At 46.0% G+C, this 26665-nt stretch overlaps 2 protein-coding genes and 1 long non-coding RNA gene across 3 annotated transcripts in view; all 3 read left to right on the top strand.

Moving 5' to 3' along the window:
• Positions 1–892: 892 nt before the first annotated feature.
• The window catches only part of LOC120849270 (arylsulfatase B-like), a 48796-nt gene continuing 23023 nt past the window's right edge, over positions 893–26665 (top strand). Inside the window, exons 1-2 of the mRNA XM_040221461.1 lie at positions 893–972; positions 5763–5856. Coding sequence (XP_040077395.1) covers positions 893–972; positions 5763–5856 — 174 coding nt within the window. The remainder of the gene's footprint in view (positions 973–5762; positions 5857–26665) is intronic.
• Positions 11105–15594, top strand: LOC120849271. The gene is made up of 3 exons (XR_005717896.1): positions 11105–11170; positions 13490–13612; positions 15390–15594. It is a non-coding gene; the product is annotated as an uncharacterized LOC120849271 (long non-coding RNA).
• Positions 15749–16489, top strand: LOC115309844. The gene has a single exon (XM_029968095.3). The coding sequence runs from the start codon at positions 15749–15751 to the stop codon at positions 16463–16465; it is 717 nt and encodes a 238-aa protein (XP_029823955.3). The 3' UTR covers positions 16466–16489.

Here is a 26665-nt window from a genome sequence, read left to right as displayed (position 1 = left end):
CAATGTTTTTGGTTGCAGTGGTTCCGTATGACCAAGATAGCATCCAAAACTTGTTTTATTTGCGATAAGGTCTCTAAATGAAACAGAGCGGCAGTACACCACACAAGAATGCCAGTTGTTTGGGCTATCGACAAAATTAGGGCGTACCTGGAACGCTCCCAGTGTGAGATCCGCACAGAACATGCCTCCTTAAAGTGAATGTTCCCAACAAAACAAGCATTGAGCCAGGTATGCAGTTAGTTGTGAGACAGTGGGGGTTTCAACTGTATTGTTATATATCGACGAAGAGCAAACAACCTTCCAGATGCCTTGAGTAGATGACTTGTAATGTCATAGTTTGCAGCTTGATCACTTTAGCCAACAAAATAAACAGGGAAGTGATTTTCAGTTGATGTCTCACCGCCTTAACTCTAAATACATCTTGAAGAAGTGGGTCCCACACAAGAGCTGAATCTGACGGCCCTAAGCCATACTGGTAAATTGGACAAACAGTAACGGCAAAACCAAGAACTGGCTTGGATGACTAACTATTTAGAACATGAAACATTTCCTTTCAACCGATTTGAAGCTCGCCAGGTTTTTTTACGCTCGAAACCGGTCATGGCTTGATCAAGTCTCTACAACGAATCTCCTTTTTATTGGTACATCTCATTGAAGCTCACACCGAAAGAAGGCGAAATCAAATTAAAAAGATACGTTTGTCAATATTGTGAAAAATTTAATTACCTCAGTTTTTACGTATGCATCGATTCTTGCCCCAACAAGTATTTTATAAACAAGGAAGGGAAGTTAAAGACTGGTATTAGAAGCAGCGAGATCATATTGCCGAATTTCCTTGTTGTGAAGAATCTTTAGTGACGTTTTAAACTTGTTTCGTTTTGCTAGATTAGTTATGAGGCGAGCGATCATCTCCACCTGGGCGTACGCACGGCAGCTGCTAACGAACAATGAACGTCCCCAAGAAATTTCAATGTAAGTAATACAACTATATGAACGCTTACTAAATATACGTTCAAAATGAGATTTTATGATACGGTGTTCTTCTCAAGGTATTATCTGCATACGACTGAATATGTATTTATAGGAACGCGATGTAGGTGCATGCTTAAAAAACTAGTAGATACCAAAACTTTTAAGGCATGGCCGAGATTTATTGAAATAAGGCCATACGAGCGTGGGGCCAAGGGGGGCAAACGCACCATCCTTAAGGGTTCATAAAATTGTGAAGCTCTGGCTGCGAAGTTGAGAGGGCATCAACATCCGGCTGTTCGATCCTCATATTCTGTATGAAAAAGCAGGAGTCCTGTCACCAGAATGAAAAAAAAATATATATATATATATTTTTAAGTCAATTAAATTCGATGGATTTGATTTCAATCAAACTTATTTCATTTAAATCAGATGCTTTCAATTCATATCACTGTAGCTAAAAATATAGCATTTTTGGACATTAATATATTTATCCATATAACAGACTGATCAATTTGTCCGATTACTGATGCGTACCTATCTGAGATAAAACGTACCTATCCGAGATAAAACTGTACTGTAAATTCCAAGTACAGTTTAATTATCAACTATTTATTGGTGTAATCCCCACTATACTAGTTAAAAAAAAAAACCTCGATATTTTTAGTTAGTTAAAATGCTTCAGTTTATTCGCACACTGACTTGTTACAATAAGACATTGCATTTTCAGGTTTCGTTTCTGTCGGTTGCGTTTTGATTTCGTCGCAGTCGCGGACGAATGAAGTGGAAGGAAGAAATGAAGCTTTACTATCCGATTTGCTCTAAAAAGCACTTGTTCTTGATCGTATTCAGCCTTACATAAATCTTGTTTTGCTCGATTATTTTTTTTATTTCAACACACACACAAAAAAAATGCAGGCAGATAGAATTAAATTAGAGCGACAAACGTTAAATACCTAACATTTACGGATTCATTGTTAGCGGGAAAGTCTGATTTAAATCACCTTGAAAATTGGTTTTACTTAAATCACGATTTAAATCGTTTTGATTTTATTCTCCACCCTTTCCCAGTCACTGACGTCTCGGGAAACGCAAGTGTCGGCTAATTATGTTCAGGCATCTTGCTTCATGATTCGTTCTACTGGTTTTACACAGGCTAATATTAAAATCTGATTGGCTGCAGAACGCAGTAATAAAATGGTCGGGGCTTGGTACGTCCCTCTACGTGTCTTAGACTGTTAGTTACTTCATATACTGCTGCTATAGTCCTATGAGGGCTGGAACTCATGCCCGCATAAGTGAGTCGAGAATCGGACGAAAAAAGGAAAACACAATTCTCGTTCCAGACCATATCTTAAGGGATTGTACTGTACAAAATTGAAGGTATGATTCTTACACGAGGCAATTAGCTATAAACAAAAATTGGAAATAAGTGTTAAACGAAATGGTGTTGGCGCTTTCTGAGCAATACATATCCTTGTGTGGGTCATGTTTTGTTGATGTATTTTTTGTCTTTTTTGTTTATTGTAAGGAACGGATATTTGAGGTTACCGTTTCCGTCTGATTTCTTGGACGGCTTAATTATTTGTTTTCTGATATGTGGCGTGGGATTTACACGGAGGGGGAAAAATTGCGACAAAGAGCACAATTACTACTTTGCGTGCTTTAGGATAAGTATTCGACGTGCTGCATCAAAGCACGGAAGTGAGGGAGGACGCAGTTTAGTTCGAGTTACTACTTAAAATGAATGCGTACGACGGGAGCCTCGGACTTTACGGATACAAACAGTGCAGACAGATACACCAGTGACTTCACTGACAATAAATCTTGAGAATATCACGAATCTTTCGGGTTTCTAACCGATTTTTGTAGTTTCATTCGCGTAAATAATCACCTGAGTGCAATGTTTCGAAAATGTCACAGTAAAAAAAAAATGCAAGTAGGAGAGGCATACTAGGTAGATAAAATAGACTCGTTTCTTAAAACTGCCTAGAAAAACGTGAATACTTCTGGGCAAAGAAAGCTAATGTAGGTCTTTGCTATTTTTTTAGCAAAACGCTAGGTTTTCATACGGTTATGGCGTAGGTATAGACCAGTCAATGTTAGGTATATTAGCGCATTTCTATAGGCGATTGCGTTGTTTGACTCTGGGCCGGGAACCTTATGCGACATCTCATCCTATCCTGGTTTAGCTAGTGATACGCATGTATTAGAGACAAAACAAGCTCTGCGGAGGGCAATTTCGTCCGCTTCTTTTGCAAGGGTAGTGGTGACGTTATAACGCCGATCTTTGATTGGCTCTGATTAGAAGGATACTGGGTAAACCTCAAAGCAAGCTGCCCCGAGTTCTACTCACTATCCTTAGATCAGAGCCAATCAGAGCTCGGCATTCTGACATCCCCACATCCCCTGCAAAAGAGGCAGACGAAAGTGCGCTCCGCAGAGCTTCAACAGGCCCCTTTCAAACCATCATCAAGTAACATTGTCGATGGACATTATACTTGGGCAGGAAGCCTAGAGTGGCGACGTCCGGCAGTGGCCAAGCGTCGCCACCAGAGGGCTGGATTCAGCGCCATAAGCAGAGGCGGGTCTGTTAATGGGGCGGCCAGTCTGCCTGTCAGGAAGAGGCGAGCGGCGGAGACCCTTATTTCAGCAGTCCCCGTGTGCACGCGCGCACCATGTCCCTGGTTCTTTTATGCGGTTTTAGACAATCGGGAGCCTTAATAGGTCGAAATGTTTATAGGATATTGTAGAGTTGTCATTTGGACACTAGTTTGATGTTTCTTCACAACTAGAATAAAATGTGGGCAATTCGAACCAAAGTTTGCTTGCTAGAAAAACGCACACATCGTAATGGCTGTAATGTGATATGAAAGCTTGGTGTAAAAAGGTGACAGGCAACAAAGTGTACGTTACGCCTCGCATGAGCTTTTTTTTAAAAAAAAATTGCATCCTGTTTTTTGCAGGCCGTCACATTTGTTACCAGACTCAGCATTAAATTTGGCTGCGAAATAAACACAACTTTATGTGCTACAAAAATCACTATTTGAGAACTCGCAGGTTTGGAAGGTTTTGGTTGCGACAGCGCGTGCCTAACGTCTATGTACGCGTACAACTACGAGTGCCGAAACGGCCGACGGGCCTCTCGGTTCAAGGCCTGATCGCCTGATTCTTGACGTCACAGCGAAGCAACAATCGGCACGATTGTTCCTACCGTATTTCCCTACGTGGCTGTCGATGTAACTCGTAAAACAACTTGTATAAATACGTTATTTTGCCGGGAAGTCTGCAAAACGAATTTTTCAGACCACTTTCCAAGCAGGCAAAATCAATTTTCGTTCACTTTAAGAATTAATGTAAAATTCGCTTATTTCATTCGTCGTACTGCGGTAATCTACTTCTGCGGCCGTGTTGCTTCCCAAGATCTCAAAGGGAAGCGGTAAAGTTTGACCCTTGACTTCTCTTCGCGACTGGGGCTGTCTTTCGGACAGCAGTAGCGACGTTTATTTTTCGGGGGAGCTCTGAGTGTAGGCAAGATGTAACAGTAACCCGGTGAGGTCATGGAGACGTGAATGTGGGACTTACTTTTACAAAACCCGGTTCCCAAAAAGGCTCACGCCGATCCGAAATTCCACGTTCACACCTGGTTTATAAATGCGCGCGCCCGCAGTACACGCGACTCGGGACGTCCTGGCCTACTCAGTGTTTTATTTTGTAGCCGCTAAATGGCGCAACGTGTAGTTCCAAACTGCATTGCCGGTTGCCTATATAATTGGATCAAAGTTCTCGCCAAGTGCTGATGCAGCACTCATTGCAATACATGCTCAAAATATACATGACCAAACAATGTCGGGCACTAATAACTGGTACAACAACTTTTCGAAGGCACGTACTTGTGTTGTTTTTTTTGTTGTCTTTTTTCACCGCAAGCATAAACTACATATTGCCCAACGCTCATTCTCTGCGCAAACGCAGGGATATAGCGGTTCAATCGAGATGCGAAATTTCCATAACTATCACTTGTACCTTATTCAAAAGTTAAAAGTGATATTCTGAAATTTTTTTATGGCAAAATGGAGCCCGTTTTATGCGCGTTTTCTCTAACTGGCCCCGTTTCTGCAGCTCCATGTATTTGGGAGCTTCGTCGGCCGCCATTTTACTATTCAAATTGTCAAAAAAATCACTTACAACGTCTAAAAAAAGCGGTTAGTTTTGAAACATTGTCATCTGGTTCGGACAGCTCATTTGGGAGGAAAACGAGCGTTCGGTAATGCGTCGTTTAGTTTTGGGGTAAAAAAAGAATTATATATATATATATATATATATATATATATATATATATATATATATTTATATACATATTTGCTTCTTTTAGAATGGGTAGGGGTGGCGTTATTCTGTATTTACAATACAATACAATGCAGTAAAACTTTATTCTCACCACAGATACATGCGGTAAATGGGAGGTCGGAGTAAAAGCTGCAGAAATGCAGCTTGACGTGCTCCGGAATCCCCACTCAGAAGATAAACTAGTATCAGAAGGTCACCACATCAAAAAGCGTGACTAGGAATTGTGTCGAACGTCATGACGTTTATCTTAATGCAAGGATGAAACAAGAAAACATTGTTAGCCAGCATCTTTGCAACTGTCACACACACTGTGCCCGTTGTGTTTTTGGTCCTGGCGCTAGGTACGTTCGTCGAACAGGGGACCACATTGACTTCAATAGCAATTTTAAGACTCAGGGTGCACAAGGTTGTTAAACGGGACTGATCAATATTTGTCTGTACAGGTTATTGACACTCGTTGGATTGTATTTTTTCGCATGTCGAATTCCTCAGAAGTCTTCAATGCCGAATATCATCTTCATTTTGGCTGATGATCTGGTAAGAAATTACTAGCGATAATCTCTAATTGGTTTCTACAATATAGGCTGACCCAAAGATGTCTTCACAATTTGAATGACAAATATCTTGAAAACAAAGATAGGTGGAAAGTTGGGGATTGCAATAAACTGTTAAAGAACACTTTATGTTGTATTGTAGCCACTTAACAAAACGTCACCGCGTGCTCTGTCAGTAGCACGCAGGAGATCAACTAGATACTCTACTTCCGGCCTCGTCCTGCTCAGCATGTCGGCATCAACCTGTGGGATCGCACCACTTGTGCGAGCACAAAACTCCTGCAGATAACTTAAACAAAACTTTAGCTGTTCCTTAACATACTGCTGCGAACAGCAACTTTTTACCCCTTTTCGTTTTCAAGATATTAGTCAACATAGTTCTAAATATCTTTTTGGGACATCTTGTACTATATGAAGTGTATTTGGTAGGGATGGGCGAATATAGCGACTTGAATAGAACGCCAAGTAATTTTTAGCTTGAACACTGCAAAGTTAATGTCATCGGTTTCCCCAGCACTGTGAAGGGTATGAATGACGCAGCGCTATTCACTTGGAACCGCTTTTGCCAACCTTTTATACTTAAGTTAAAAAAATACAAAAAAACATAAATAACAACAACAACAAATGAACTAGTTAGGCACTATCAAGTTTACAGCTCAACTTGTCATATTTGCTGGATTACTTAATGAAGAAGTATGCCATTGTGGCAACTGTCACCCATTGCCTTTTTAGTCACTTGCAGCCTAAGAAACTCAGGTCGTGGTGACTCCCAAACATCGTATTATCCTTCTGAAGCCAATCAGAGTGAGGCATTAACCGATAAGATTGTCGCAGGATCAGTCACGAGGCAAGAGTTACGAAGATCGCATACCACGGTTTTAACAGGGAATACCGACGTAGCTTCTACGATCCCTGTTGTCAAGTTATACTAAAGATGAAACAAAAGAAAACATTATAAGTAACTGATTAAGACCGGGACTCAAAGATATACATTCGTATTCACCAGCTTCCACTAGCAATAGCGCCGTTTTCAAACTGTGCGTCTAAGTAGTAATCGCCTGCTACACGAAGAAAAGTAATTGACTAAGAGGAGTGTTGGTAGGCGTTACTGGTCAAAAGTAGCGAAATTTGTTACACGTTAATTGCAAATAAAAGGAACGCGTTACAGACTGACATTACTTGTAAATGAAACGAACGCGCTAACGTCACCGATAAAAAGTAACGCACGGTACTCCTGCATTGCTTTTTCTGAATTGAAACGTTTTACTGTTTTGACTATGACAAAGGACCGGGGGGGGGGGGGGGGGGGAGGGGGGCTGGTTTTTTTTTGTATTATAAACATGTTTGCGCGGGAAAAGGAGAGGCAAAGTTTTGAAGGTATGCGAGATGGGTGCAAGAATTCATATGCTTTGACGCCTAAAACACGAAAAGAATTTAAGTGTAATTTTTTGAAACCTCGGGAAGAAGGTTTCTACTACCGGTTATGGGTGACGTAACTACGTTACTTGTTACCTAGAATAAGAAACGTAAGTACGTTATTCGTTACTTTTTGAAAACGTAACGGCTACGTTGCTTGGTTACAAAAATAACGCGTTAACGGTAACGCTGTTACTTGTAAGAACGGGTTGCCACCAACACTACTAAAGAGCGACTATACACCCAGCGGAATTCAATAGCGAGGAGGGATATAATCGAGTGATCATCTAATCAGGAGTAACAAGTGAAAATGACTTAAAAGATTGACCACGGAAGCGCGTAATCATACCCCACCTTTCGAATTGATATTTTTATAACATTACAATAATATTGAATAACAATAAGAAAAAAAAACGGTTATACTAAGGGCCTGATTGTCAAGGAGAGAGTTGTACAAATAAAATTAGAAGCATGCCAGGGAGACATCACAAAAGCCGTATTGCCAGTGACATAAGCAAGTATACAGGCATATAGTTAATATAATCTAGATGGAAAAGTTCCCATGCATTCGGGCCACTTCGGAACGGCGGCGCATAGCCGCGGGCATCTGCGGTCCCTTGCAGTTGGCGGTCCCGATGGGCACATATCGCTGGTGACGCCCTAATATGCCCAAAGAAGCAGCAAATCATATTTAAGGTCGGTAACTTGTTTTATCTAGCTTACTTTGCAGAAAATACTGGGATAGCGCCTTGTATAAAATTAAATACAGTTGGGGAGCCCTCGAGCGACTTCAACTCGTCGCGGCTAAACGAACGGCTAACCTTTCGTCTGATTTCTTTCTCCGCTCTTCTGTCGCTCTCTTTCTCGCTACTTCTTTCGGGACCTCCGATGCTAGTTTCCGGAGTTTGCCACGTACTGTTCCCATCGTTTGTCCCCTGTATACAAGCGCCTCTAAATGCGGGATCTCTTGTCATCCAGTGACCTGCTGAGATCGCCTTAACGGCAGCTGGAACCCTTAAAGGAATCATGACAAGCCAAAAATAAAAGACGAGATTTCTGTGCTGCTGGGGCCCATTGTCTATTCCTAGGATCCTGCTAAATTTGTTTTGAAAATGGCGCGATAGTTTCGTTGATAAATCGATGTATATGCGCGTCCCTCGGATCCGCCCCATTCGGAAAGGCCGCCGTGGATGGAAGGCTGGGGACGTAGCCAGCGTCCCGCGCGGCGTCCCCTTGCAAGCACTCCCAGACTTGGCTCTCTTGGCGTCTGGAGCTTCAGCTTCCTCGTTTACCTTCCGCGTTTTGGCATCCGATTCGTGACGGCTAAGTCTACGGCATCGCTGGCCTTGTCAAAGTGTTCGACACTGATCGCAGCAGCGATGAGAGTGATTGCTATCAAGAGATGTTGGAAGCTGTTCATTTTGACTGCGTCCCGCTGGCGACCAGCTCCAGCGACGACGAGTTACGGACAAACTCTCCGTGGTCACGTGGTCCGGGAATATCTCGCAGGCGCATGCAGGGTGGAAGGTCAACGGGCTGGGGGCGAGAGCGAGAATAGCGTTCGGGTTGCCGAGTCGCGTTAGCGGTTTTGATCGTAACGCGGCAAGGAGGGCTTGGGCAATCATCAGGGCGTCTCGAGTTAGAGAGCGTTCATGATCACGTAGTTTATGGACACCATGGCGTGACTAACGTGGGCAGTGTTCGGTGCCCTATTGAAAAAACCAGCTTAAACTGGTCCCAGCTTCAAGCTGGGTTATTGCCCCAGCATGCCCAGTTTGGCATGCTGGTCATGCTGGTGCACTTCCCAACCAGTTTAACCTGTTTAAATTAATACACAGGATAAACAAGCCAAGCTCTTCAGAAAAGCCAACTCGGCATCCAATTTATTATTTTCGTACTCGCGGCCGCCTCACATGAACTCAGATGCTACATATCCTCGGCGCTGACACAGTATACTTAGCGACGCACAGACAGTGGTTCTCGGTGCAAAGCCAACAATGTTAATAAAACCAGATTGCTTGTCTTTAAACACGAAAAATACTAGACACACGCCAAAAAACAGGCTAATCATGTCGTATTACACCTGAGACTGCGGTGGAAGAAATCGGAAGAACTTTCAGTAGAAGGAACAGACTGTGTCTGTTCCTTCTACTGAAAGTTCTTCCGATCTCTTCCACCGCAGTCTCAGGTGTAATACGACATGATTAGCTACCACCAGCTCGCCTGCACTCTCACCGTCTTTTCACCAAAAACAGGCAATAGCAAAAGAAAATGCTACGCGGATGAGAGAAGCGAATGTGGGTCCCGCCAGTGATGGGGGCGAGGCGGCAACTTGCGTGGTCGGCAGAGGAGAGGAAATCCGTGTGGCTTGGATGGCATTGGCGATACTCCTCGGCACCACCGTCATTCACGAGCACACAAACGTTAGAAGACACGAAGCGACGCCTCAATTGGGACGTCCGACATCTTCCCGCGCTGAACGGACTCCCGCTCGCTGTCTCCTCAAAACCCGCTTCGCTTGCCACCGTCGTTCAAGAAGTCTCCAAAAAACGCGCACACAGCCGTCCCCTCGAAAATCTGTCCAAGACAGCCAATCCACCACTTTCCGAGTTTCGGGTTCGAGGGTAACCCGAGGCACATGTTGCCAGGCCGGATTAGTGGCGTAGGAAAACAAAGTCTCCATCTTGCGCTAGTCTGAGGCTCCCGGCACCGTCCCGACGTCGTTCGATACGATGCCGACGCACTGTGTCGCGTTTGGGTGTCGAAACTGGCATCGGAAGGGGGAGGGGAAGAGCTTCTTTTGCTTTCCCTCTGCGAAATTCGACCCAAATCGAAGAGCGGCGTGGGTAAACGCGGTGAAGCGGGCTCACCCGACAGACCCGAGGAAGGCTTGGGAGCCGAGCCAGCAGTCCCGATTATGTGGGGCGCACTTCGTCACTGGTAAGTCGCTTCAATCGCAGCTGAGAAAAACAAACACAAAGCGTTGGGTAGTTGCATGATCGTTACATTGCCGCTCTATCAAACAGGAAAACCGTCGCTGGATAGGCACCACCCGGACCATGTGCCGACTATCTTTGCTCACCGGAAACAGGAGCCATCTCTCGATCGCTACGAGCGATGGAAACATCGCGGGTCCACTGAAGGTACGAAGTGACGATGGTCATAAAGGCGCGTTCACGCTGTGGAATTTTACTCGCGTTTTGAATTCGCCGTCTGAACAAGACAAGAAAAAAGACGTGCGTCTCGTAAAAAGGATGCGCGCGTTCATCGCTTCTGGAGCGATCTTTTCTAATGCCAGTTCTTGGAAATGTATGCCCGCCGACGTTTGTGTTGTGTTCGCGCTTATTAACTCCTCTGCCTGACGACGGTTGATCGGTATTGACTGGACTTTATAATCGTGCGCATATGGAAGCGCGAAATCTGCCTGTATAACAGTCAGTGCACCAAGTAGCCATTTTACATGACGAAACCATCTAATCGCGAGCTAGTAGTATTAAACAGCATCTTCTGGTTTGTGTGTGTCCTTGCTCGTCAACCTCAAACAAGCATAACCTTGCGCGTTTCATTTTCCAGTAAGTCCAAGTGGCCTGTACCAAACTGAGAATGTGGGCAAATCACCATAATCACACTCTAGCTTTACTTGTTTCGCCTCTGATATTGTATGTCATCTTCAAACAACGAACCAGTCCGAAGTGCTGGTTCTGCGTGCGTGCAGCAGGGAGCATCACAGCCAGCAGCCCAGCCTTCTGCAGCAGCAGTACCCTCCTTGGCCCTTGCTAAGGAGCTCCCAGTTGCCGACCCCCTCCCAGAAGGTTCCGGCGGTAACCCATTCCCGTGCTCAATCTCAACGGGTATTTCGAACGTAGAGCCACTGCCCGAAGGTAAGGATCGACTACTAACTCAGTCATTGCTACTAAATTATTATTATTAGATGCGGGGCTTATTCCCTTGTCTTGTTTTCTTGAGATAGTGTTCGCAGGACCCAGGGAAAGAATGTTAGGTGACACACCATCCTGAGATGATGCCGACAGAGCACCAGACCATGCGGAGGACACAAATCTAGCCACATTCTACTTCTACAATTTTTTTTAGGAACAGATATAATTTTATACCTGTTTTCACATCAAGAACCGTAGTAAAAAAAAGTTCGCCGCCTTGTGGAGCATTACTGATTTCCACCTTTATGTAGAGAATTAAGATATATGTAGGTGCATTCTAGGTTAGATGTATGTTATCTTATCAAGACGTACAAACTCCAAAAGCGTTGCTTTTTTCTCTGATACCTAAATCTTGTAAGAACTACTTTGCCCTGCGTATGAACAATGCGCAAGACTCGCTTTTCTCTTGAGGTGAAAACAGATGTAGTTGCGACACACTTCAAAAGAGAAACGATTTAGACATTGCATGAGTGAAGTAAACATTCAAGAATGCTAGCACTAATCATTTCACATCCCTGAAGTAGAAAAGTAAAATAATTGCTTCTCTAAAATGCTATGCACCAATAGTGCAGACGGGCACGAGCAAACACGTAGGCAAGAATGTTTCCCTTCCAAGTGCTGTCATGTTGTCGTTGCACCAAATAGCTCGTCTCTTCGAGGACGTGTTGGTACACCATCGGGACATGCGTCTAGACCGCTGCAACCACGGTAGCACTCCACATGCACAATGAACTTTCACTCAGTCTGCCATGCCACGCCAACGTTGATCTCTGGCAAAGTGCTTGCCAGCGGGTCGCGGCCGCCGGGCATACACGTGACAGCTCTCTTCTTGAAACGTGATTGGTCGCTTCTTTCGATCGTTCCAGTCGCTCGAGACGCAGCATAGAAGTTTGACCCGATCCTACTTGCTCCGTTAGAAACGACCGGGTGCTTGGTGCTCCGTTGCTATGACAACTCGTCGTTGCAACATTGTTGGAGTTTGTAAATGTTCTGGCTGCCCCAAATGCAGATGCGTGAACGGGCCTTTTTTCCTCTACGCTCCTTGGTTCAAGAAACCTGCATGTGACCACGACTTCAGTTTTTGTCTTTTGACTTGTCAGCTGGCCCATTGCCTTTGTCTGATATGATTATAGCAAGTTGCTCTAATCATACTCCAGGGCACGTTTGCTCAAAGCGCTAGCCGCGGCTAAAGTTAGCCGCAGTACCTAGGAGAGGGATTTTGAAATCCCGTGACTGGCTCGGTAGGAATGCGGGGAAACATGGCGGCACCCCAGTGAGTAAGCGCCGCTCGCTTTGGAAATAATATATCGTTGTAGCTGCAATATCGGGCGTGTTAGTCAGCAACTAATGGTGCAGGAGGCTTTCAGTTTGCCTTACCTCACTTAAATTGTAAAGCATGAGCAATGACCTCGCCACATTATTTAGATAGTCTTTCGATTCTGGCCATTCCCTAGCCTAAATGAACGCGATAATTGTCGGCACGGCAACGTCTTTGTAAGGTGGATTGCCTTGTCTCAATCGGCCGGGTATTGATAGCATACAAAAGCAGACAGCACCTCAATAGACCTTTTTCTAAATTTCCCAAGCGCGAGGTCCATGCTACGAGTGTAGTTACATGCATTGCACGTGCTGGCGTCTGCAGTAGTAATTGTTCTAAAGCAAAAAGTCGAAAACAAATTTTGCCTTGCACGCGCGTTCGTCAAAGCCTTATTATGATTATTTACTTGGAATCTATGGTCCGCGCGCAGGCCGCAGAATTACACTCCCAGCGTTCTCGATGCTTGGGCAATTTAGAAAAAGGTCTATTGGAATGCAGTCTGCTTTTGTGTGCTATCAATACCCGGCCGATTGAGTCAAGGCAACCCACTTTCCAAAGACGCTACCATCTCGACAATTACCGCGTTCATTTAGGCTTAGGAAGGCCAAAATCAAGACTATCTAAAAAAATGCGGCGAGGTCATTGCTCATGCTTTGCGATTTAAGTGAGGTAAGGCAAAGCAAAAGCCTCCTGCACCATTCGTTGCTGACTAACGCGCCTGATATTGCAGCTTCAACAACATATTAGTTTCAAAGCGAGCAGCGCTCATTCACCAAGGCACCGTCATGTTTCCCCGCATCCCTACCGAGCCAGTCACGTGATTTAAAAATCCCTCTCCTAGTTACTGCGGCTAACTTTAGCCGCGGTTAGTGCTTCGAGCAAACAGGCCCAGCCTTGCTTGTTTTGTCACTAAAATTTTGTGTCCTTCTTGAACAACAATCCAGCCCCAAGGAGTGGTGCTGTCTCCACCTGTGTGCAGCAGGTAGCTGCACAGCTGGCAAGTGACGTCTCTTTGGAGATGCCTGAAGAGGCGGTGGAAGACCCATGCACTCAAGACTCCATAAAAGGTGTTAATTTAATTGTTTGGCTGGAGTGTTCAGACCTCGAGGTCTACAAAGGCACTGCAAAATAAATTAGGATTCCCAAAAAGATTGGATCATAGGCAGCTGTGCCATCACAACAAATATTGACTCATGGGACTATGAGCTGCTGCTACACACCTGCATGTGTACTAGGTGGTTGCTGTGATACCGTGAAGGAAATTAATTATTTAGATTATTACAGCCCTTCATATACATTTTTGAACTAAGGAAATAGCTTAACTCTGCTTAGGACATCGGAAAGAAGTTTGCTTTCTTTATTTGTTAAATGCGATAACATTTCTTTCAACTACCCCCCCCCCCACCCCCCTTCCTGTTATCTCAGTAAAATTATGTAAGTCTTATAACAAAGAATGACTGTGTATGTGCAGGATTAATTAAAGAAGATACAGTATATGCACCAGTCTACACTAGCTCCCAATTATGAGCTTGATGCTGTACACCTGTGCAATCTGCTACTGGATGGTGTAGATGACAACGTTTCAGCTGCAGTACATAAGTCACGCAGCTGACATGGAGTGAATGCATGACGTATGTATGAGCCCCCTGCATTTCATCACGAAATTACGCGTTTGCAAGTCCGGTCTTAGGGAGCCACCATCTTGCCCAGTGGGGTGCGCTTGGATGTGGCCATAATCAGATTATGACGCGTCCAAGCGCACCTCAACCGAGCAGGATGACAGTGCCCTGAAGCCGGACTTGCAAACATGCATAGAAGCTCTCCACAGGGGTACCAGTTAAAGCTACCCACTCCTGCTCACACTATTGCCAGTTAGTCATTGCGAGGGTCAGGTATAGTGTTGGCATGCTTTGCCCTCCATTTGGCACCAGCAAAAATTTAGTGTACTTTGAGCTTACAAGTAAATTCAGATGACACATTATGTGCAGTGTATTACCTGTGAATTGAACAAGCCTAGCAAACATTAGTAGACCCACTGCACATGTGTCATCCGACTTTACCTGTAGGGTCGAGGCAAGGGCAAACCCTCCTCCACCACCCTACATTGAAGCACCAGATGCAAAGGCAGATATGCACCCATGCACAAGCGTGATTGGTACATTTGCTACTACATGCTTCCGTCACACTTGCTGGAAGTTGAAAGTACTGCGGTGCCTCACTGCAGAATGGGATGAACTGAAGAGAAGCATTGTTTTTGTTTTAGTGTTTAACTAAGGAAAGGGAAAACATGGCGGGCTTATTCTGCTATGCCTTAGGGCTAAGTAAGGGAATGAGAAACTTAAAGAAGAAAGTTGAGTTCATTACTTGGTGTTCTCAAAAGACAAGGAACACCACACCGATTTGTAAAGCAAGCAACACCAAATCAATTATTGTAAATCAAGAAAGAAGAGGGCAAGAAGGAGGGGGTGATTCAACTAGGATTCAATAAAAGCCGCTGATCTGGCTAGGCCCCTTGGCAATGGTTTTGCTAGTAGATTTTTATTTACAAAAAGAAAAAAGAAATACATTGGTTACAATGCCAATGCTGGATCAGACTGAGGCACATTATTCTTCATTATTTTCCTTGCCTCACCTCATATCTTTGGTGTCATGGAAAAATTAGATTATTTATGCCACATAATTTGCAGCAAACTAGGGAAAGACGTAACCTGATTATTTATCTAAATTCAGTAGAGTAGGACTAATTGCAAAGAGCTGTATGTGGTTCCCGAAAATCTACTAATGAGGAATAGGGCAACATCACTCAGCATAAGATTCATGTATCTATCTGTGCTTCCTTTACAGAAATGGAGAAGGATGCCGCTGTCGGCCTAATCATGATGGCTGGGAATCCTGAGGTGTCCAAGCTGCGTGACCTGCAGATGGCCAAAATGCAGCAGGTCATTCTTGATCTGCAAGCAGACAAACAACGTCTCGAAAGGCAGGTTTGCCACCTGCAAGCCAGGCAGCTTAGTCTCAACACTATCCAGGAGCCTAAGAACTGTTTATATTATACTGGGCTGCCTGAGTTTTCAGTTTTTCAGAATTTGTTTAATTTTCTTGAGCTTCGGGCAGCCAAGATGAACTACTGGTTAGGTAACAGAAAGACAACTGGTGAGACCAAAGACCGCACACGGGAAATGTCTCTGATTGATGAGTTTTTTATGGTCCTCGTGCGGTTAAGGACAGGGATGGCAGGCAAGGAACTGGCCCGCAACTTCAACATTTCTGAAGGGCAGGTAAGCAAGGTGTTTGTTACGTGGATCAAGTTTCTCCAGCGACAGTTAAGGGTACTGTTACAGTTTCCGACAGTTGCTGAGATTCAGCCCAACCTCCCTAATGCCTTCCACAAGTTTTCTAACACGAGGGCTGTCCTTGATGGAACTGAGGTACGTATCCAGAAGCCGTCGTCGTTGCTGGCTCAGAGGCAGACCTTCTCGCCCTACAAACACTACAACACCTACAAAGCGGTTGTTGGATGTACACCCGAAGGGTACATTTGCCATGTTTCAGAACTGTGGGGTGGGACTGTGTCAGACAGAATGATAGTTGAGGAGAGTGGGCTCGTGGATCAGTTGGAGTCGGGCGATGCCATCATGGTAGACAAGGGATTCAAATTTAATAGCCTACCACCTGGAGTGCAAGTGCACATTCCGTGTTTCAGGCAGCCGAACGAACCTCAGATGCCGGAGGAAGATGTGGCACACACCCGGCGGGCGGCCAGTGCACGTGTAGTTATTGAACGCGCAATCGGAAGGATTAAGCAATTTCACTTCCTTGATCGACCCTTCCCCATCTCCATGATAGATATTGCAGATGAGGCGTTTCAGGTTTGTTGCTTTTTAAGCAACTTTCGTATGCCACTCAGCCGTGCTGAGTAGCAGCAGGACATATGTGTCGGCTTCAGTGGCAACCTTCAGCTTGATAAACATTTTAGAATAACTTCCTTCTTGTGGTTGAACTCCAGGGTTTTGTTTTTAAATGCAGCACGTCGGAGATGGTTTTGAGGTACTCTAAATGGACACAGGGTTCCGGAAAAGTTCTCACTTTAGAGCCATCAGTGAGCAGCGAGAACTCATCCGCTCGCGACCACGTGCTGGCGGGCGCCGCGCAAACAATATGGTAAAAGTAGGAAAGTCTCATCCGGGTCCGGCCACACCCGTCCGGCCCTGTCCCCCTCCCCCTCCGGCTTCTGGCGGCTGTTCGCGGTAGCAGAGAGAGCCGACGCTTTTGTGGATCTAGGATAGATGGCGCCACTAAAATTCCGTATAGTAAAAGTTTTGTCGATGATACCAGATTTTTGACGCATTTATATGCATTTTGGAAGTACAACATTTATAGAAAAGTTACCTTTTATCGAGCAGGTATTCGCACAACTTGCTATCTTTCTACAAGACTCCCCATTGACGTCACGCCGCGTGTTTCTCATGGCCGCCGCTCGCGGCTGCAGGTCGGGGAATACGTATTCCAAGTTTTACCTCGCTAGTACGTGGCGGAATCGCAACATTTCGACGAAAGGAGGTGTGTTTTCTGTCATTTGTGACAAGGTGAACAATATCAAAAGCAGAAGATGCCAATTCTTTCAACGTTAAAATCGTTGCACAGCTCCTTTAATATTAATGTAATAGAAGGTTGTTTCTCGTGCACCAACGACTTCGGTTTTGGAATAATACCCTAGAACAGTAACACAATGCATCTCGCCCCTCTTTTCACTATTTGTCTCGTGCCCTTAACTCTCACTGGGGGACATCCCCTTTAGATGAGAGAAATTTTGCAGTACGACCGCTAGCATATGGTCTCTAACGTGCATCATGCAGTAGTAATAACACTAACGCATCCTGGTTTGATGCTCATAAAAATTAACGGGGGTGGTAATCGTACCTAGGATCTCTGGGCTTTGTGACTAGAGCTTTCGCTTTACATGCTTTGTGCTGTGACATGCTATGCTCCATTTCACAATAACTTGGCGAACTATGGAGGCTGCGGCCCCCATGATCCAATAAGAGCGTCGGAGCAAGTCACATGATAAGACTCCATGGTTGAGGCCTCCGAGGCGTCGTTTTTGGGGGCACCGAGATGTCGCCAAAGAGTTGTTCAATGTTTCATTTCTTTCTTTTTTGTGCTAACTGAACTTGAGTGATTCCATCTTTATCAAGAATAAATATAAAAAAATTAATGAAAAAAAAATATTTACAAATTTTAATGATATTTAAACCGAAAAAGTAATGCGACATTTGTATTCAGTTCGATTTTTTTTTCTTCTTGTAGTGCCGTGGCCGTTGGTGATTGCAGCCGTGTAATCAGCCGCTTGCAGGGCAACTATGGTCGAAAACGAAACCAAAATAAATTACTGGTACCGCTTTAGTGGCACAACTCTCGGCCTGCAGACAACAGCCAGTTCCTTGGTGCAGTGACACACACGCTTCCGCTATGTGGTTTTATGTGCCTCGCTCCGACGCTCTTATTGGGTCGCGGAGGCTGTAAGCTCCACAGTTCGCCAAGTTACTATGAAACAGAGTAGCACACTTGGTCACCGTTCCCCCCTAGTGCCTGCCATGATTGTCCTTAATCACATTTCGCTGTGATCCGCAACTGGCATACGAGTTTAGATTAGATATATCAAAGTATTAGATGTCCTCATTTCATTATTTCATGTGTGTGGTCTTTGGTCTCAATGTCTAATGGGCTGTGCATTTTTTGTATGATTATACATCTTGCCAGTGTGTTTTAGGAGTGCAACAATTATCATGACTATAGCTGCTTTTTACAGTGTCGATCTAAAACTCACTATCTTCCTTATGCAGTTCGGGCTATTGCTGCCTCATAGTTAGTGTGTTGAGTTCGGTCATATTGTGCATCAATTTTTACTTAAATCTGCTATGTGGGAAGTACATGAATAGATAACATCAATTATCTGCTGTGCATCACTGTTCAAATTTATGATTCTAGCAACTTTGTACAGCGTTATCTAGAACTTGCTCTTTGGCTTTAGTTTAGTATGCAGTTTGGGTGATTACTGCCTCGGAGTTTTTGTGTTCAGCTGGGTTATGTCCGGAGTTTCCTTATTTGAAAAACTCTCATGCACCAATCTTTGGTGTTTGAATATATTGCTTGGGAAGTACATGAGTAGCTAGTGTGAATTCGAATAAGCCAACGAAGTTTTGGCTACTTCGGGTCTTTTTCCCTGCAAAGTCGATTGTAATGTTAATGACTTTGACACGCTACCTCAACAAATCATGTGTTAATACAAGTTGGAGCTAGAAAATCCTTTTTTTTGTTGTTTTTTTACTCTGAACAGTTTAAGAAGGAATTAGCTCTGCTTGTTTATAGGCAAATGGTTTTCTATTTATTGTAATAAACTGTAAAAATGTAAACCACCACACCCTGTGTCCTGTTTTTCTGCAGTAAACACCATTCTCAAAGACACGGGAGTGGCTACAAAAGCACTGCCCCTGACAAGCATATTTATTTGGCTCTGAAAAGAGCCGTTGTGACTTGGCGAAGCCTCGGGCTTCATGCAGGCGCTCCTTCACTCCAGCCTACGCAGCTTCTTTTTCAGTCCGGGACCGTCCTCCACCACATAAAACCCTTTGCAGAACTTCTTGAAGGAGACGTACTGGCCCCGAGCTATCAGGGCTCTTCGACGCCTCACACGGCCCGTTACCACTTCTGGGAAGAGGGCATGCTTGGCGAAGTAGATCAGCCCTGGCAGCAGTGCTCCATCAACGAACTTCTTGTCGAAGGCGATGGTCTCGACGTGCGTCGAATTGGCAACAGTCGTGTTGTTAGTCCAAAAAACAAAATCGCACCACTGGTGTCCGGTCACTGCCATCTGCCCTTGCACCTGGTAGAAGTAGGCGTGAGTCTTCTTCAGTCGTACCAAGCCATCCACAACTTCGCAGCAGAACTTCTTGTCCTTGCATGCCTCCATTGGTGTTAGCCCAATCTTCGAAGCCGGACACTTCACCTCCAAAAGGCCCTCTTCGTTGTCCTTCCTCACGATGCGGTCGGGCAATGCTGCAATGAAGCTGCACTCTGGGTGAATGTGCAGCCCAGTCTCGCGGATCTCGACGGGAGTGTCGAATGCTGCCATGAGTGATGCATAGGCTGAGACGGCGGTACCCTCGTGCGTCCTCCCATAGCGCATGGCCTCACTTGAGGCATCTGGGCTCGGGTACAAAATACCCTTGACCAGGTACTCGGGCTTGACACACTTGATGACAGCAGAGAAGACTGATGCTGTAATCCTGCCCTGCCGCTCTTTGTGCCACCTTGGATTATTGGCTTGACCGATGGTGGACCGGGTCACTTGTTCCCTCTCTTCCTCCGTCAATGTTGGAAGGGACTCCATGTGTTTTTCAACAACGTCCCGGGCATTCTCACTCCACAAATCTTCATCATCTTGGATGGGGAGCACTGGTGCCGCTGGTCCAAGTTGCTGTACACCACTGTACAGAAGCCACTGGAGGCCCGGTGTAGACAGACTGAGGGCATCTCGCAGTTGCTGAATCTCCTCAGCCGAAGCAACACCAACATTCTCACAAGGGTCAAAAGAGCGTCGTTTCTTCTGCTTCACCGGCCTGTTGATCAGGTATTTGTGGAACGTGATGTCTGCAAGTGGCACCAGGGGAGCAGGCTTCTTGGCTGCAAAGAGAAATTTTGTCAGTTCAGTTCTAAAATAAGCCACATCTAGGTTTTCTTTTCCATCTTGTAATCATGTTAATAGCTTATCATCCAAGCTGCTTTATGTAGAAAATGTAGAGTTTCACTTTCATGAAAACGAACACAAAAAGCATTGGCTGTTTGGTTCCACATTTATCTAGCAATGGAGGTGAGCTTGGCTAAATAATTAAGACAGCTTGGACGTTGGTCTTATTCTCCAATATATTAGGTACGAAGTAATAACATATTTCTGAGCAAAAGATTCCTATGGAGCCTCTTTAAGGGCCGTAGTGTACACACCTTCAGCAGGCACAATCCAGGTGCAGGGTATGTCGGTGCAGCTCGTCGAGCAGGCGTTGCAGCTCTCTTCAGCATAGAGCAGCAGTGCTGCAATATGTTGGCAGGACTGGCTTTTCCTGGAAAATCGAGGCAGTCAACCAAGACCAAATTAGCGGGATTATAGCTGCACGCGTAACAGCTCTTGATTGCCTTCGTTGTACACAGGCTGTCGGTGCATGATGGAGACATGCATCTTTTACACTACCTAAGCCAAGGAGCAAGCACTGCGAGCATGAGCGATAAACCACACGAGTTTGCTGCTATACTCTTTTTCACCTTGTGTTGTACCGCAGGAAAGGCTATACGCGCGAGCTCCTTGCTCTATGGCACATCTCGGCGGCACAAGCTCCCGTGCACCAAGGGCAACTGCCAACGCTATGAGCTCGCGCTTCTAGCCGTCGCTACGATACAACATAAGGTGAAACGGAGCATAGCACGATGGGGTTTGTCTTGGCCAATGTAACTCGCGTGTATTCGATGAAATGAGCCTGGGCGAACCGGGTATCGCTCCCAGGTTTCAAGGAGTGACCGATCTCGCTGCTTACGCGTTGGGGATAGCGTGAGCGGAACGCAATTAGCCTGACTTATAATAGGTTTGCGCATGACTTTTAACGCATGTATAAGCAAAATATCGCTCACCCAGCAACACAGCTGCAAGTGCCGCCGATGACGCTCCCGGTGCCTCTGGCGAACCACGCCGAGACTGTGTACGGCGCCTTCTTCATTGACGGCAGGCAGACGCCCCGGACGAGACCGATCCGGGAATCGTCCGATGTGTTCCATCGGACGTTCCGGACATAGCCTTCTTCTTTGAAGGCCCATCCCCGGTGAGCTTGTCGGAGCGAGTCCGTCTTGCGGTGAAGGTACCGCCACACTTCATCTTGCGAGAGGTTGGCGAACGGCGGAGCGTTCTCAGTCCAGCCGTCGGGTGGGAACGGGAACGGGATGCTGCCGTCCTCGGCCATCCTCAACAGTTGCCGAAAGGTAGCCGAGCTACGAATACTAGGCGGAAAAGCGGCGTGCAAGAACAGTGGACCTCGCAACGTGTACAATTCAAGCCTAATGGCGGGCGTGTTTTCATACGAAGAACGCCTCGAACCCAGTTTTTGCTAGTTCGGACGTCTCCCAACAGGTAGCGCCACTTCTGCGGAAAAAGGTGGATTTCCAAACGCGTCTCAAATTTTCCGTTCATACCGCTCTCTCTCTCTATTTTCTCGCACACAAAGGTAGCGTGCAGAGCGCCTGACGCGCCCTGTCGTGTACCAAAAACGAGAGGACAAAGAACAGGACGTGGCCTCGTTTCAGCCTAAGCCGACCTTGGCGCGCGCTCCCAGCAATGCCAGTTCGGCTATCTCTAGCCGACCTTGGCGTGCGCGCTCCCAGCATAACCAGCTTGACCACCAGGATTATTAGTTCGACCAGATTCGCCAGCTTGTCCCCCAGCATGACCAGCCTGTCTCTCAGCTTGACCACATTGGCTCCATGAAAAACCAGCTTGACCAATTGGGACCAGACTGGCTCCCAGCTAGACCATGCTGTTTTTCACTTAAAGACCGACCAACGAAACCATTTTCCGCAAGGTAGGAAAATGCCCCTCGCGCCCTCCTCTTTTCACCCTCTCCCAAAAATCACGTGACGGCAGGGGCTCGTTTTGTGTCGGCTTTTTCTGTAGAGATAATCCTCAAAAACCGCGCAATGAGCGGCTAGCTGCGAGCGCAACAACGACCTTGAGACGTCCAGGTGTCTTCCCTCGTTGACGCGGGTATGCTCAATCCGCGAGATTGAGGAAGCCAGCGCGACCGAACGCTTTTTTCCATGAGCTGCAGGTCCGAGGCCGCTCGGTCGGTGGAGATCGAGGGGTCGTGGTATGCTGGGTTCGTTTCAGCAGCCGCTCTCTGGCATCGTACGGCTGCTGGAACCAGTCCCGTGCCGGCACAAGGATTGGCTTGCGCAATAAAGGGTTCAGGTTGTTGATAATACATTTATTTTTGAAACTTATAAATCAAGTAGCTTTCCCTAATCTTTTCATTACTGTTTGAAACACATCTCCTTTCATAGGTTGTTCATCCCATTTTGGACTCTTTTGCGTATTTATTCGTCCTTACCTCTGCTTGATGACTGTTTTATAACTTGATAAAGACCTTTGAATATTGGCGCGGGATTGCGCGATCAACGCTGTCCCGGATTTGCCCGAAATTGGAAAGATTGGCGTCAGGAGTTGAATAAGCAAACCGAAAATCTTGCTTATAATGAAGACGGCACAATCGTAAGATAAATATTTGCATCACTTGCCTACACAACGCCCCATCGTTTGCACTATCGCAACTTCTCAGTAACACAGCTGTAGACCACATTTTACTCATGGTTACTAAAGATGTGACCCCATAGGCTTTCCCGTTATGAGCGAGTCGACTTTTTAACGACCGGCGACTCTCCCGAGTGAGAATAAATATGATCATTTTCCCACAACATCCCACCCTTTCCCGAGTTGGGGAGATATCAGGACACTATAGGAAGGAGCCTGCAGACTGCGCTTTTCGGCTACTCATTCTCAACACATTCGAACGGTTGAAGTAAACATATCGCATGAACGACGCCCAGTTAATTTGCAACCTAAATAATGTGGCTCTATACTGTTAGGACCCAATAAATTTCATCATCAATCATTATTTGTTACGACTTCATGGTGAAAGTGTGTTCGTCGTGATGCCACAAAAATGATCGATTCAAAGGGAGAAATAGATGATTTGCAATTTTCCCAAGCACCCCGGCCCGCGCGCGAGGAATTGTGGGAGAGACTGTCCCTCGCCTGGCCGCTCTGCCTTGAGATCGCATTGCCCTTTCGCTTGCCTCCTCTTAATCCTCTGTTTTTCGATTCCATTACCTATTTTTATCTATTCCAGTGTATTTTTTATTGCTTCTAAGTGTTTCTATTCTCTTCTGCGCGCGATATTTCTTGTGTATATAGTATTTGTGTCTTTATTTTGCCTTTTTCGACGGGAGTGCCGACAGACAACACGCCGCTTCGCGCGTCGTTCCCGGAGAGAGTACTACGATTGCTACGGATTCCTGTCGCGCTGTGAGGTGTTCATTTTGGTTTATTTGACCCGCGTGCAGTTGAGAGGAGCCGTTTATGAACACCCGCGCAGATGTCATAGGGGTAGGCAGAGCTCTAAATCAACAATCACGAGGCAAGAGTTGAGTGCGCTGTGATTTGGCCGCCCACGCTCACTCCGTCTACTGGCACTATAGCCTATGCCTTCGAGTGCCGCTTACTTGACCAAGATACAGCACGCCGCTTTGCCGTCGCGAATCATTTGTGCGAATGCCTGCGAAACCGTAACACCATTCGGCATATCCAACGCTGCGGCGCCTGACAACTGCACGCAGCGGCTCGAGCCCTTAGCAAGTGCCGGCGGTTCAACGTCGCGGCTTGTATGCGCCTTTGGCATGCAATCATTATCAGTCTACTCGGTGGTTGTCAGTTGCTGACATCTTGACTCGAGAAATAAAATTATCGAAGGAACTACGAGTTTCAAGATGACTGCCTGGGCGACAGCAGATCTCTGCACTTGAAAAGGGCGTTGGCAACTGACAAGCGCTTAGCAGATAGATTACGAAGGCATGCCATAGGCGCATTCAAGCCGCGACAGAGCCGTCGGTGTTGGCGAAGGGATCGTGCCGTAGCGCGCAGTTCTCAGGCGCCGCAGCGTTGCATATGCCTCAGCCTCGCAAACATTCGGACAAATGGTTCGCGGCAACAAAGCGGCGTGCTGTATCTTGGTCAAGTAAGCGGCACTTGAAGGCACACGCTACAATGCGAGTCAACGGAGCGAGGGCGGGCGGACAAATCACAGCGCACTCGCGGCTCTCGCGTCGCAATTGTTGATTCAGAGCTCTGCCTATCCCTATGACATGTGCGCGGGTGTTCATAAACGGCGCCACGCGACTGCACGCGGGTCAAATGAACCAAAATGAACAGCTAACAGCGCGATATGAATCGGTAGCAACGGTACTCACCCGGGAACGACGCGCGAAGCGGAGTGTTGTCCGTCGGCACTCCCGTCGAAAAATGCAAAATAAGGACACAAACACTATATATATATACAAGAAATATCGCGCGCAGAAGAGAATGGAAACACATAGAAGCTATAAAAAATACACTGGAAGAGATAAAAATAGGTAATGAAATCGAAAGACACAGGATTAAGAGGAGCAAAGCGACAAGGTAATGCGATCTCAAGGCAGAGCGGCCAGGCGAGGGACAGTCTCTCCCACAATTCCTCGCGCGCAGGCCGGGGCGCTTGGGGGATTTTGCAAAAGGTCTATAGGTCCTCGTATTTATTTTGCTGAAATACTCGCTCCTGTGACGCTCTAGTGCCTAAGGTTAAAGCACCCGAGGCAGTGTGTAATACTTTTCAACTGTCGTTGACGATAAAACATTTGTGAGAAGTACGTAAAATTGTTCACGCACTTCCCACAAGATTGTTAAAAATCAGCTTGCGAAAACCGTTGCTCCCCCCCCCCCCCCCCCTTCTCTATCTCTTTCTTTTTATTTCGCTCCACTACAAGAAATAGCGGCCGAGCAACGAAATTCTATCAAAACCTCGCTTCATAGAGAAAGGACACCAGGCTAGAGGGTAGTGAATCTGCCAGGGAGTTTGTAGAAATAAAGGGCGACCATTGAATCTAGCCTTCTGCACATCATGCCCGTGATATTTCCATTTTCCTTCCACGCGATTAGAAGGCAAGACGCTGGGGGAATTTATGTGCTCTAACATGCTGTTTCTAAAAGAAAGTACCCGATTTCTAGTGCATGTCAGTCTACATGTAAATAGTTTAATCAGTGTGCACAAACATTCGCGGCCTGGAGGATGACATGGAAGCATGACGGAAAGCAGCTTGCTGGAAATATAAGTCTCTATTGCATTGCACTGGTGTGAAAAATTATTACGTATTTTTGTCTTATTTCCGTGCCAAAATAAAAATAGCGTTTAGAAACCGAACACTGTGCGTTTCGAGGTGCGCCGAAAGGACATAAAAAACCGGGACAACCTGAAAAATACAAGGCGCCTTGCGTCACTCAGCTTTGCCTGGTTTCTTGTTTTTCCGGAGCCTTTCAAAGGGGATGAAAAATTATGAACTGATAACCCGACTTGCCACATTAGAGCAGTTCATTTTCATTACGACAGGCTCTCTTAGAGCGTCCTGCATAGTTCCGCTTGTACTGGTCCTTTTTTTTATTTTCGGTTCTTTTCAAAAAGTGAGCTCTAAGCTACTGGACCAACCTACAACATTCAAAATTTACGGAAGCGGAGAAGTGGTTGGCAGGGCCAAGCGGGCAAGGGCTGCACGCCTCTCGAACCACCGTCCGTTACCTTTGCTTAGCGGCTGGGCTTTGCGAGCAGGATACGAGCTTGCTCGAGTAACTTGGATCCGTTCAGAAGATAATCCCCTGTAAACGACCATCTCCGCCGCCTGGGAAGAACGTAAGTGGGCGAACGAGACGCCTCTGAGTTTTGCGTCACGCCTGCATTTCAAGGGTCAGACATACTGGTTCCCGACACCAGCACGATTGACGGCACCGCCCGCGTCTTTGATTGTATATTGATACGGAGAAGAAGGAGAAGAGCGCGACGGCCCGCGGCCGTAGTGCGTTAATTCTGGCTCGCACTCTGGCGGGCATTGTGAAAACCACCCCGTGTACATACTCGAAAACATGATAAGCATCTAATGGTAGTGGACGTAGACGTATAATGATCCGATACAAAGTTTCGCTTGATTCCTAAACGAATAATGTCATAGCCAAGTACACCTTCACATCAAATTGTTAGACAGAATTGAAGAGAAGATTGTCTGTTTCTTGAAAGAGATTTCGGCCCCCTTCTATCCGGTCCGCTTTTCTATAGGCCCCAAATAACGTGGGCGAATCTTTCATTTTGTTGCATTGCCACTTCTCCGCTTCCGCAGTTAATGAATGTGGTAGTTTGGTCCAGTGGCTTAGAGCCCACGTTTTGAAAGGAGCCGAAAATAAAAAACGGACCAGTACAAGCTGGACTATGCAAGACGCTTGAAGACAG

This window comes from Ixodes scapularis, unplaced genomic scaffold (genome assembly GCF_016920785.2).
Source record: "Ixodes scapularis isolate PalLabHiFi unplaced genomic scaffold, ASM1692078v2 PGA_scaffold1__304_contigs__length_218370807, whole genome shotgun sequence".
In the NCBI taxonomy this organism is placed as follows: Eukaryota; Metazoa; Arthropoda; class Arachnida; order Ixodida; family Ixodidae; genus Ixodes; species Ixodes scapularis.
Note: the sequence above shows the minus strand (reverse complement) of the source record. Positions and strands in the feature narration are given on the sequence as shown.